Source organism: Gymnoscopelus braueri (genome assembly GCF_963280865.1).
Source record: "Gymnoscopelus braueri genome assembly, chromosome: 3".
Classification (NCBI taxonomy): Eukaryota; Metazoa; Chordata; class Actinopteri; order Myctophiformes; family Myctophidae; genus Gymnoscopelus; species Gymnoscopelus braueri.
The window spans coordinates 28,415,712-28,429,662 of NC_137612.1; the positions used below are offsets into that span (position 1 = coordinate 28,415,712).

The following is a 13,951-nucleotide window of genomic DNA, read 5'->3' on the forward strand; positions in this document are numbered from 1 at the left end:
ATGTGAATGGCACCGACAGAGAGAAAAGGGGAGAGGCAGAGAGAGAGAGAGAGCAGAGGGGGTCCATTGTGACTCTTTGTGTGGCTCAGATTGTCCTGTTCTCTGGGAAAGTGGAAATTCAACACTCCTCTCCAGAGATCTGGTTACCAGGTGAGAGAGGAGGAAAAGAAAGGAAGAAAAAACAGAGTGTGAGAGCAAGGGAGGGAGGGATGCATAGGTGCACCAGTAAAATACTCAGTGTTAATTTAACCCTGAGGGCTAAAAAACTGACCCAGCGGGTCCATTGGGTACACTTTATTTTAACTCTCAGAGTTAAATCAACGCCGAGGATTTTACTGTGTATGTGGAGAGAGCGGAACAGAAGGGGAGTCCATAGAAAGAGCATGAGATTTTGGAAACAGGAGTTGGAAATCGAGATGGAAATGGAGAGTGGCTGGTGGAGATGGAGAGTTGAACATGGAGAGATAAGAGAGCTGGTAGGACAGAGAGAGGAGAGGGAATTGGTTTAAAACCCCACAGGACTCTATTTGGCTGCTATAGTGACAGAGGAAATGGATGAGTCTGAACAGCCCTTCACAGGTTTTTAAGCCAATGAAACCCAGTGTCCCCTATTTTAGGGTGAACCTTCGACAAAAACAGCAGATCTACAAGCTCACAACGCGATGTGTTTTGAGCTTGTAGACTGGCTATTTTCGGCAAAGGGATTTGGTGTAGAGGGGCAACGGAGGAGGGGGCTTAATGTAGACCCCTGGAGGGCTGCAGTCAAAGAAGTGTAGGGTTTAACCACTTAAACCCTCAGGCTTAGTAAACTGGATCTGAGTTGGATCTGTACTTGGACCGCTTTTTCCTGTCTACACCAAATCTCTTCGCTGAGAGTTGTTACAACACATTACATGGTGGCTATCCTGTAAATGCAGCAATAGGCCTATCTGTACATTACAAATAAAATAAAATCTAGAAATAATATATAAAATCTCAAATTGAATATAGGAAATCAGATGGACACTAGCCACATTTCTCCAAGTAATACTGTAAACAATAAACATGTACATTTTAATTAAATCAAGCACAAAGCCATTAAAACAAAACACTTAACCATTTCTTTATGACCAAGTTATGATATAGCTCCCCCTACTGGCCACATACAACCAATTACACCGTTCAACCTCTGACATTCTCACACCTTGGAACGGCGATGCACGCACATATCGTACAGTAAATGTACATTTATTTGCTCTTTCACTTTTCTTTTTACAAACAATATATCATATGTTTTTTTTACAAACACCACCTTCAACCTCAAACAGCATATTTAACAAAGTACATTACAGGGGTGAAGCTATAACACAGACAGACAGACAGACAGACAGACAGACAGACAGACAGACATATAGATAGGTGGGCGAGAGCATGTGTGTTTGGCAGGATGTTTTCTCCTCCCTTCATTTCAGCTCATAGAGTGGATTGCGTAGATGCGGTAGCTCTAGGAACAGCTGCTGATGACACACTGAGAAAACCACTGTGTGTGTGTGTGTGTGTGTGTGTGTGTGTGTGCGTGCGTGCGTGCGTGCGTGCGTGCGTGCGTGCGTGCGTGCGTGCGTGCGTGCGTGCGTGTGCTAAAAGTGCATACTGAGGACAGACTACTTTGGTTTGTTTGAAACATGTCCTGCGGGAAGTGGAATGGAGCCTTTTTATGATTTAGAATATTTCTTTCTTATTGAAACTAACAAACAAAGAGTTTAATTCCCTGTAAAAGCGGCCGAACAGCCTGTGTTTCTACCCGTTTGTGAGACCAGAGGCTGATACTGCAGTCTTATCATCTCCTGCAGTACCGCACATATCACCTGAAAATGTATGCATGTTTATAAATATCAGAGGCAACTCAGTGTGTTTGTGACTGGGTATGTTATTGTTTGTGAGTGTGTCGGAGCCCTGTGCATGATGTATTCATATGTGTATACAGTATGTGCATGCGTGCGCGTGAGTGTGCGTGTTAGTGTGCATGTGCGTGTGTGTGTGTGTGTGTGTGTGTGTGTGTGTGTGTGCGACTGCTTGCACATTATCAGGAAAACCGTATCACTGTCCTCCATTATAAGCATAGTCTGCTTTGTTGTGCATGACCAGTCTGTTGTCAACAAAATAAAAGCTGTCTGATCGGGTCTCGTAAGGACACTCCACCATCTGACGAACTGTAAAACACAAAACAGAGATACATTAATGATTATGTGTGCACTGTGGAAAGAAATGTGCCACCATGTGCCTCTGTAGCTCAATGGGTAAAGCTTGACAATAACACTGCCTGATTCCCACTGGATTCACCTACGGAGTAAAATCCAGAGTGGAATGAGGTTCGATCTCCAGCTCCTCCTGGCTACATGTCGAAGTTGAGCAAGACAATGAACCCCTAACTGCTACCGATGAGCAGGTTGGCACCTTGCATGGTTGCCTCCACCGTCAGTGTGTGAATGGGTAGATATAACGCACATGGTGAAGCGCTTGGAATAAAGGCACTACAGCAATGCAGAACCTTTACCATTTTGTGCTAAATACCATGTTTCTCAAATATGGTTCACTTATTCGTGAGGTCATATCGAGAACCTGCACTTAATAAAAGGATCAATCAATGGGCATGTGAACCATAAGCTCTCATTCAACTTCACAGAATATGTATTCCGTCATATGAATGCTTTCCATTAACCACATGAACTGTAGAGGCCCTATTCTGGGGGCGAACATTCAGCAAAAATAGCCATTGCGACAATGCATTACAACGCAATGGTGGTTAACCACTTAAAACCCTTATACTGTAGTTTGTTGACATTGAGTCCCCCAGGGTTCTATACTTGGTCACCCCCCCCCCCCCACCAAATCCCAGAAGATAGCACATCCACAAGCTCACGATGCGTTGCAATGCAATGTGTTGTGAGCTTGTAGAAGAGGGGGACAAAATGGCTAACCACTTAAACCCGATATGCTAGTGAATAAAGACGATATGGGTTCATGTGGTTAATGATGTATTTTAGCATTTCAAAATTGATTTCTGAATTTTATGGATCCAGAAAGAAAAGGAGGACTCACCCAGATTCTCAGACAACTGAGGGAACTCATAGATATGCTCGCACGTATTACGGCTGTCTGGAATACAGAAGCCGAAGTCGAAGTCAAAGCTCTTCAACAGGTGATCTCGGAAATAGTGCCTCTCAATCATGCGGAAGTTGATTAGAGGTCGGCTTCCGACCGTGAATTCCACCCTGCCCCAATTAAAGAGACAGCCATGGACCGAAGAAGGATAGGAAAAAGAGGGCAGAAAGTAGTCAATAGCAGTACAGTTTGTTACAAAACAACATATACAGTAAATAATCATCAACCTAGTATCGGTTGGATTAGGACTGATTACGTCCATGGCAGACATTTCAAGAAAGGCAATTTACAATTAGAATTGCCGATTTCCAGGACCAACAATCCATTATCTATTAACAGGTTCAGCTCAGACTAAAGGCCTATTTATTTATTCATTCGTATTATGCCTGGAACAATCACCTTCACAGGTGAGTGTGTCTTTTGTTTTGTCAAGGCATGTGAATTGAGATGTGTATGGTACTCACGTGGCTCCCACAGTCCTTAGCCTTAGGAAGGCTGGGGTGAACTGGTAACGTACAAATCGCCCAGCAGTGGTGTCACCTTCTCCATTCTCATCCTCCTCCTCTGAGACACACAGCACAGAGACACTTAACACTACCAGAACTTATGATTATTAGCCAAGCATGCACCATGCTCTTAAACAGGAAGGAAGCCTATCTGGCTTACAACTTGAAACAAACTGTCAACTGTAAGTAAGAAGCCTTGGGAACAAATGTCTTCCGAGCCATGTGGCCCATAGGTCAGGAGAACCTGTCTCCTGTTTCTGTAGCGTGCGTGAGGCAGCTTGATGTACAAGTACTCCCCCTGGACAAGACGCTAGTATGTTGCACGGGCCCCCAATCCAACCCTTGATGCTGAGTGCCAAGCAGAGAGGCATTGGGTACCATTATAGTCTTTCAGTCAGACAACTCTTGGATTGGATTAGAATATATATTTATTGAGCAAGCTTGAGCATGGATATAGAAAGCATAAGGAAGCATAGTTTGGCGTCAGGACTCTGAATCCATTCACTCCCTGTAAGAATAACATTTTAATAAATGTTACATGCCAAATAGCATTTACAGGGAATGAATAAAGACCCCCACGGGGATCTAGAAACAGAACCTACAGGTGGATGCCGGGGAGGCGGTGGGATGAGACTATTCATGGTCAGCAGCATACGTAGGCAAGGCAAGCAAGGGCAGCAGATCCGGCAGGATCTCGGCAGCAGCAGCAGCAGCGTCGCACGTCAGAGCAGCAGAAGAGCGCAACCAGACTGAGCAGGTAGGCAGAGCATTACTTATAACCCACCGACCAGGAGAAGAGTGCATGTGACTTAGTCACCTGGTCGGTTAGCCCAATCCCTTGAGTTGCCTGGCCTGAACTAGCTCCGTAAACTGCGCCTCATTTCAGTCAGACAACTCTTGGATTGGATTAGAATATATATTTATTGAGCAAGCTTGAGCATGGATATAGAAAGCATAAGGAAGCATAGTTTGGCGTCAGGACTCTGAATCCATTCACTCCCTGTAAGAATAACATTTTAATAAATGTTACATGCCAAATAGCATTTACAGGGAATGAATAAAGACCCCCAAAACAGCAAGAACCCCCAAAACCGCTTGGGAACACAGAGCCTGACGCCGGACCAACCATCTGTGAGAATGGTGGAGCTCCATAATTAACATGATATAATGACTGAGTTCCTCATCATTTAATTTTTAGATTTAACTAAACAAATGCAGCATGCATCCATGTGTTCAACAAGCCTGATGAATCCAGGTACCTGCTGATCCCTGAATTCAGGAGTCCTAGACGGTATCCTAATATGGCGTCCACGCTGTGCCGCACCAACTCGGATTCGAAGAGGACATTCTATATTTATTTCTTTTTCAAAGAAATCTGCTATATATATATACACATATATATATAATGAGACATCCTATGATGAATGATAACTATTGTTTATCATCCATAATAAATAAAGTGTACTGACTATGTGTGTAAAGACGCGCTATCTTTACTTAACATCTGAATCAGTACCCAACGATCCCTGAAGCAGCATTTACTAATAGACTGAGCTTGATATGATTAGCCTGACTGCATAGCCATAGAAAAACCCAACATTTTTTAACGCTGCCATAGAAAACCCAACATTTTTTAACGCTGCCATAGAAAACCCAAATCTTTTTTAACGCTGCCATAGAAACCCAACATTTTTTAACGCTGCCATAGAAAACCCAACATTTTTTAACGCTGCCATAGAAAAACCCAACATTTTTTAACGCCGCCATAGAAAACCCAACATTTTTTAACGCTGCCATAGAAACCCAACATTTTTTAACGCTGCCATAGAACCCAACATTTTTTAACGCTGCCATAGAAACCCAACATTTTTTAACGCTGCCATAGAAACCCAACATTTTTTAGCTCTACCAAGGAAAGCCCAACATTTTTTAGCGCTATAGAATAAACCAACATTTTTTAGCACCATGACATCACCACTAAACTAAATCCCCAGCAATCCACCCGAGTTGTAATTAAAGCGTCAATAATGCTCAAGCAGCATTTATTGAATTAGCGATAGAACAGCGAGAGCACTCATACTCATGAGCTTTTTGCCTGCAGAATGTCATCCTTAACCAATATCTACGTAAGCTCCTGAGGACCATCGCCCCATAGATTTAGAGAAGCAGAAGACAAGCAGCGCTGCAGGTGTAGCTACACCAATACGGAGGATGGAGAAAGCCCGCAGCTTGAGCAGATCTCTCGCAGCTTTGCAGTGAACCAGTTCAAGTTTAGGCCTACAGATGGAGAGACAAACACAATGTTATTGCAATTCTGGATTAGCCCGGCCATCCTATGACCACTTTAACCCATTTTGGGTTCATGTTGCCATTTATTTTTTAAATCGGCCTTGGTCTAAATGGGTTAAGCGCCATGTGGCAGCATGTTAGCAATTAGCATCATAGCGGTTGATGCAGAAAGAATATGGTATACAAGCTTAAATTATAGCTTGCAGAGCTTGACGCAGATTATTAGACATGTGACATGTGAATAATATTAACTAACGCCGATATCCCTCTCCATCCATAGCCTAATAGATTTAGCACGAAATGCCATCTGTTGCAAGTCTGAATCGGCCCAACAGAGCCAGACGCCAGAGGGTTGGCAGAATTGATTTAGCAGAGTTTAGCAGCGAGGCTAGGCAGCTCAGTAGATGATGCAGCATAGGTGCCGAGAAGACATGAGAAGCCCACATCTCAAGCAGCTCTCTCAACGCTGCCTTGAGAGCCTTGAGCTGGCCCGCACAGTAGATGATGCAGCATAGTGCTGAGAACACTGAGAAGCCCACATCTCGAGCAGCTCTCTCCGCTGCCTTGAGAGCTCACAGCCGCCAAGAGCGTAGGTAGTTCAACCTGGAATCTAGAACCAGAAGCAGAATTATTCTTGCAATTACCATGGTAAGCCACCCTGGACGAGATGACGCCGTTATAGACCGCTGGGACAGGAATTTACTTCCTGAAGCCACTCACACATCCACAGTGAAAAGCATGCTGCACGCCAATGCGCGAGTGTGGCCTCAATCCTGACACAGTCAGTTGCACACCGCAAGCTGCTGGTTGCGCTGCAACACTCGTCACCAGTGATGAACACACCGTGATGTGGTGCCAAATATGCCGTGAGCATCCCAATCTGGCGGATAAAGCAGCGCCTTTTATACGGGGACAAAGACTTCCAGTCACCCAGCTTTTGATAAGCATGAGAAAAGCAAAGAGCCCATCAACATAGTGTAACTATTGATAACAGGAGCAGCCAGGATCGGAGTCCCTCTTTATCCGTCCTGCGAGATATTTTGCGGATTGGTGCGCACCAGCCAACATTGACAAATGACTGATATCTTGACTCTACTAAAGCCCCACCATCTATCCTGTTGCAATAACTTAACTTCTGTAAGCTTGTTGCTCATAACATGACAACATCACTTGGCAACCAACTTTTCTATATACTGTACCATATACCTTCCACATGGAAGCAAGCATGCCATGATAGCTTGTGCTACCACAATCCAGAGCTATCCCCATAAGCAAGCCATGCTGAGTTAGCTTGTGCTACGATCAATTTGATAGCTTTACGCATGGGAAGTAAAACATGCTGTGTTTAGCTTGTGCTACCGACCATCCAAGCTTCCACATAAGCAAAACAACTGAATTAGCTTGTGCTACGAACAATCCGAGCTCCCACGTGGGAAGCAAAACATGCTGTGCTAGCCTATGCTACAAACAATCCAGAGCTATCCATATAAGAAGCAACACATGCTGTGATAGCTTGTGCTAAACAATTCGCCTGCACATAGGCAAAACATGCTGTGCTAGCCTGTGCTACAACAATCTAATCTTCCACATAGAAGCAAACATGCTGAGCTAGCCTGTGCTACAAACAATCTAAAGCTTCCACATAAGCAAACATGCTGTGCTACGACAATCTAAAGCTTCTACAAAGAAGCAAACGTACTGTGTTAGCCTGTGCTACAACGTCTCTACCATCTCTTATCCAAGTGTATGCAGCAAAATGAGAATCCCTTTAGCTCATCCTGATCCTTAACAAGTGTAATTTAGCAATACAAGAGCATGCAACGGTAGAATGCAACCAATAACGTCTAATCTGCGCTGCAAGTTCATTTGATTATTTAATCGTAATATGAAACGGCCTACTTTACCTCCACCACATATTAGAGCAATTGAACTGCTACATGATTTGACACTGACACTGTCACTGTTGAAGACACGAGGCCTGCAAACCTGACTTCCCCAGTATCCAAGGTGAACAGCACTCATCCCCATCGGCATTAGGCATCCCATCACCATGCATTAAGCCGGACATGGAAAAAGAAGCACAAAGCAGAATATCAATGAATGCTGATAAATGACTTTGCGTGATATTGCTTTCAATTGCTAAATGTGAGGTAGATGAATGCAGTATTAATGAGGTAGTGGCCATAGCACTAGTAGTAACTTAGCATGTTCATGATCGGCACGTTTGCAGCAATTTTAGTACTAGCAGCATTAGTCGATTATAGCAGTGGTAGCAATGTAGTCCACATCATTAGCATAATCATGATTAGCAGACATTTTGCCAGCAATTGCAGAATGAGTAGCATTAATGCAGTAGCCTAGGAATGCAGTCAACATAATTAGCATGATCACCATGATGGCACTAGTATGAGTAGCATGCATTGACTGCAGAAACAATGTCAGCAGTTTTTGCCTAATCATGATCAGCAGTCAGTTAGTAGCAGTTGAAGAACGACTAGCATTATCTGAACAGTAGAAGCATGCCGTGAGGAGCTTTAGCATAATGGAGACCATCGTGTTAATGGCAGCAATCTAGTACAATTTAGTACAGCAACTTCAGCACTAACATGAACATGGAGATGATGGCAGCAATTTAGTGCTGCAACTTTAGCATCAACATGAACAGTGAGTTTTCCTACTCTGCAAATAGATGCCAGACATAGCTACACGAGAGATAACTCATTTCAATGATTCTAGCAGCATTAACATTTAAACTGCAGTGCAACTACTTCTTGAACACTACTCACAAGTTAGCTTCCCCTCTCTCCTTTGCATGGTAGAGAAGTGTTCAGTCATCAACTATAAGCCTCAAACAACATCCGGTGGATGAGCTCTTCAGAATAAGAGTACCGTCTAAAGCCACTGAACTATCCATGAATACAATAACTATAAATTAGCAAGATGCAGCCAACTGAGCATATCCGTGTTTTAACCAGTAGCCTACATAAAGATATTAATCTGAACATTAGAGCCAGAACAAGCAAAGCGACTCACAAAGTGACGCCATGCCCTCTCTCTCTACCATGGCAGTAGCACTTACCAGCCATGTCAGCGCGCATCCGTTCCTCTGTGAACGATAGATCGGTGATGTCATCTTTTGAGAGAGAAGCAAGCAACTAGGTCTAGAAACCCAATCTTGAGATAAGTGAACTACTTTGAACAAATGCACGCTAAACCGGGGACCATAACAGAACCCCAAGCCCATCGTTGCTTACGATAAGGAAACAGAAACTTAAGCAACACTGTTGGTGAACTACCGTTAACCCAGTGCCATAAAGAGAGTTCTGACACTAGCGTCGACTCCCATTGTAAGAATGGAATGCGGAAGTGCTCCGTCTATCTCAATGAGGCAGGCAGTCCCAATGTTTGGAACTATACCCAAGGAGCCCGTTTGCGGCGGGATCAACGTGTCGTTACTCTATTTCTACACTCTCTAGTTGACCATACTAAGATCGATCAATGACGAACGCTACTGCTTTTGAGCTGAGCGTTTAGCAAGCGATTTTTAACTTAAGTAAAGAAAGTAATACCACGTTTAGAACCAGTAGCACACAGCTGAGTAGCTATGATTAGCGCAGCATGGACAATGCAGCACGCAAATAACCATCAACCAAGGAACAATATGAGACTATTCATGGTCAGCAGCATACGTAGGCAAGGCAAGCAAGGGCAGCAGATCCGGCAGGATCTCGGCAGCAGCAGCAGCAGCGTCGCACGTCAGAGCAGCAGAAGAGCGCAACCAGACTGAGCAGGTAGGCAGAGCATTACTTATAACCCACCGACCAGGAGAAGAGTGCATGTGACTTAGTCACCTGGTCGGTTAGCCCAATCCCTTGAGTTGCCTGGCCTGAACTAGCTCCGTAAACTGCGCCTCATTTGGTATGACTCAGCTGGGGATTGATCTCCGACCTCCCAATCTCAGGGCGGACACTCTAACTACAAGGCCACAGAGCCGATGCTGTGCCTTACTGCAACTCTTGCTTACAGCCTGAACAGTCTGTGGAACTGCACAGTGTACGAGCTAATATGCATTGGTGTGTTGAAAATTATAAAACATTTACATCTGTAATGTATCCAAACAAAGCTTTTGACGTACATTTATGTGGTTGACTATTTACCTATTTTTTTTCCTTTTTTTTTATTTATAATTTTTATCCCGCGATTTTTGTAACCCATTTTTTTCACCCAGTGCCAATTGCCTAAGTAATCCTGGGCGCTACTCTCCCTCTGCCAGCCTGGGGAAAGCCCCGAACTGCTCTCATGCTTCCTTCAATGCATGAGGGGTCCATAAGGATTGAGTACTATTTACCTCTTTACATGTGTAATACATCACACATATCAACCACACACACACACACACACACACACACACACACACACACACACACACACACACACACACACACACACACACACACACACACACACACACTCACTCACTCACTCACTCACTCACTCACTCACTCACTCATACCCTCACTCTCTCCGTCTCTATCTCTCCCTTTCTCTCAAACATAAGAGCGAAACACAGTACAACAATAGTGTAAAAGACAGCATAAGGCAGCGTACCAGTGTGCGGAGGTTTGGCAATCTCAAAAAGAACGGTGTTTGACTCCAGGTCTCTGATCTTAAAGCGGATGAAGTCGATGTTAAAGACATTGTCCTCAGGTTTACAGAGGAACCCTGCAAGATATATACATACTGTATGTCAGTGGTTGTCCTCAGGTTTACAGATTTACCCTGCAAGAATGGCACATACTGTATGTCAGTGGTTCTCCGGGGACCCCCAAGGGGTCCTTGAGGGGGTTCCAGGGGGTCCCCAGCTAAATGTGTTAATATAGCATTAAAATCATTTCAACCACTTGAAAACCTACATTGGCTTGAAAATATTTGAAAATAGACGCTCACAACACATCGTATTGCGACACATTGTGAGCTTGTTATTTTCAACCAAAAAATTATAATAATAATAATTTTGGAACACACCGCTTGTATGGGGTCCCTGGCCCAAAATATTTTCTGATGGGGGTTTGTGGCCAAATATAGGCTATATTAATTTGGGGCGTCCTTGACACGAAAAAGTTTGAGAACCGCTGTGTGTAGTCAAGAGTCTCAGTGATTCACAAGACTAATAGGTATAGTGTGTTAGCCTATATAATGTTATAATGAGGTGAGGTGTGACACAATCATAGCATACTATATCAAGGCATTATGACCTTCTAATCTAGAACAACAGTTTAACATACAGTATCATTGTTGTATTTGTCAACTTGTCAAGTCAAATGCTGTAAATATTATTTCATAGCATTTAATTCTAGATTGGGCGCCATAGAACACTTTAATCCTCTGTTAGGTCCATCAGAATGAAAAGAAAAAGAAAATATCATCCTATACGTCCTTTACAGCAGTGGTTCACAACCTTTTCAGGCTGTGACCCCCCCAAAATAATCATATTTGAACTGGGGACCCCCCACCCTGACAAGCACTTGGAATTGTAGGAGTTGAGGCATTACATTTTGTTTGACTCGGTTCCACAGATAAATATTGTGAAAATAGCAGATCTACTTGCAAGGCGTTGTGAGCTTGTAGATCGGCTATTTTCACATGTTTTGCCTCTTTCTTATATTATTTGACCATTTGGTCATTAAAGTCACTTCACTGTCATCTGGGGACCCCCCCCCCCCAAAAAAACACACATCATGTGGGGACCCCCTGGTTGTCCTGAGCCACAGGTTGAGAACCACTGCTTTACAGGACCACACTGGAAACAAGCCCCAATAGGGCTTTTTGTGTTATCCCATTGTATAATCGTACCACTGTACTATTTGCAAACTGTTAATAAAGTATTCAATCAATCAATCAATCAATCAATCAATCAATCAATCAATCAATCAAACCTACCTCTTGTAGCTCCCCGTAATCCTAACACATCCTCGTGCGTGATGATGTGTCCACTCTGGGCACGGAGGTCTTCTTCGGTGACAGGCCTACTGTCGACCTTGCTGCTCCTGCGGGACTTGAGCCCTTTCAGCACACCTCCTCTGTCCCTTGGAGGACCCTCAGTGCTGTGGTGCCCCCCACCGCTGGAGACATGGTGGTCTGCAGCAACAGGTGGGTCACTGCGGGCTTTGGCTCCGCTCATATTAATAACACCTGTCACTCTTTCTCCACGGTGTGTGATCGCTCTTTCTGTCGATTATAATGCTAGAAGATGGCGTCGCGAATGTCGATCGCTGTCACAGTGGACCGGACGGTCAAGCTCTTGTTTTTGTAGGCACATGCTGAACAGTTGCCATGACAACTCGTCCAGAGAGAGAGAGCTAGGAGAGTCCTAGCCCTGGTTCATTAGTATTTTATTTACTCCACTGCGCCCTCTATAGATCTGGTCAATGGTAATTTATATTGACCAGATCTGTAGAGGGCGCAGTGGAATAAATAAAAAATAATTTCCGTCTGGCGGACATATTTTATTTTCTGCCCAAAAAGTGTATTATACAGAGAAGGTGGGGTGCTGAAAGGCTTCCCACCCTGGAGAATAGACTTTCAACAACACAAAACTTTCATTTTTTTTGGTGAGTAGCGAAATAGTTTTGTTTATTTTGACTAAAGACGGAGACCTCGCACGGCAGTGAGGTCTATGAGCAGAGCAGCGCGCCTGGCAGGGCGTTAGAGAGAACTGCTCCTCTAGGAGAGTCCTTGCTTGAAACATCCACTAGAGGGCGGGGAGTCTTTTCTTTTGTCCATCTGTAGTCCGAAATGTTCTTTTCCATCATAGGCCCTCCACCCTCTCACTCTGTTCCCAGAGTTTACAATCGCAAACAATAGGCTATTAAAACTATTTTGAGACTATTTTCCCGCCTATATTTGTTGTCACATGAATAAGATAAGTAGCCTATGACATCCATCCATTCAATAATCTATGTAGGCCTATTTTTTTCTTATTCTAAAATAGGATAGGTTAGGGATAATATAGTCTTGGGTGGCCACTGGCCAGACTGTTGCCTCCCACAATTTTCAAATGCATTGTGGAATAGTTGTCTGGCTACGCGAGTTGTTTTTGTTCACATATAGGTCAACATAACTGAATTTGCAGATAGGCAATGTCTTTTCTTATGTCAAATTTGTTCAGCTTAAATTTGTTATTAGAAATATGTTCCACCACAGCTAAAACTAACTCGAGCACATACATACAATTCACATTTGTATTGTAAATAATTAGTTTGCAACGCAAATCTTTGCGGCAAAAATACAGGTGGTATTCAAATAAGGATGAACTTTATGAATGGCAGCACATATACATACGCCTACATCTAGCTCTGGTCCACAGCGTTAGAAGGAGTTCTCCTTTTATTTGTAGAACTCTTTCTAACGCTATGGATGGACCGTAGAGCTACAGTACGTCCGGCTGCTGTCAGGCTGCAGGTAATAACCTCTAATAAGACGCAACGAGCAGTGAAATTGATTTCCTTATTCACTGTCCGTAAAGTGATTGTGCGAGTGTCTCAAGAAGAACTCGTTTGTCAACTCCACTATGCAGCAGCAGCAGCAGCAGCACTGGCAGCCAGTGGTGTAAAGTAACAAGTACATTTACTGAAGTACTGTACTGAAGTACACTTTTGAGGATTTACTTTATTGGAGTGTTTGCAATTGTCAATACTTTTACTTCTACTCCACTACATCTCAGAGGCAAATATTGTACTTTTTTTTTACTCCACTACAATTATTTGCAAAACTGGCGCTGTGAGCTTGTAGATCTGCTGTTTTCAAAGCATTTTTATACATTTGGAAACTTGTGAAATGGGACATTCTGCATTATGAGTACTTTTACTTTTGGTACTTAAGTATATTTTAATGTGAATACTTTTACTCGAGTAAATTACCGGACTTTTATTTTTAATTCTGGACTTTTATTTGTAACAGAGTATTTCTACATTGTGTTATTGGTACTTTTACTTAAGTACTACAAAATGTGAGTA

At 43.3% G+C, this 13,951-nt stretch overlaps 1 protein-coding gene across 1 annotated transcript; it reads right to left on the reverse strand.

The window, feature by feature from the left end:
* Positions 1-1,751: 1,751 nt before the first annotated feature.
* Positions 1,752-12,117, reverse strand: LOC308082768 (protein unc-119 homolog B-like; the record flags this gene model as incomplete). The annotated part of the gene is made up of 5 exons (XM_080424769.1): positions 1,752-2,189; positions 3,079-3,251; positions 3,606-3,705; positions 10,545-10,658; positions 11,877-12,117. 5 exons carry the CDS (start codon positions 12,115-12,117, stop codon positions 2,077-2,079), a joined length of 741 nt encoding a protein of 246 aa, XP_080280895.1. The 3' UTR covers positions 1,752-2,076.
* Between the last annotated feature and the right edge of the window lie 1,834 nt (positions 12,118-13,951).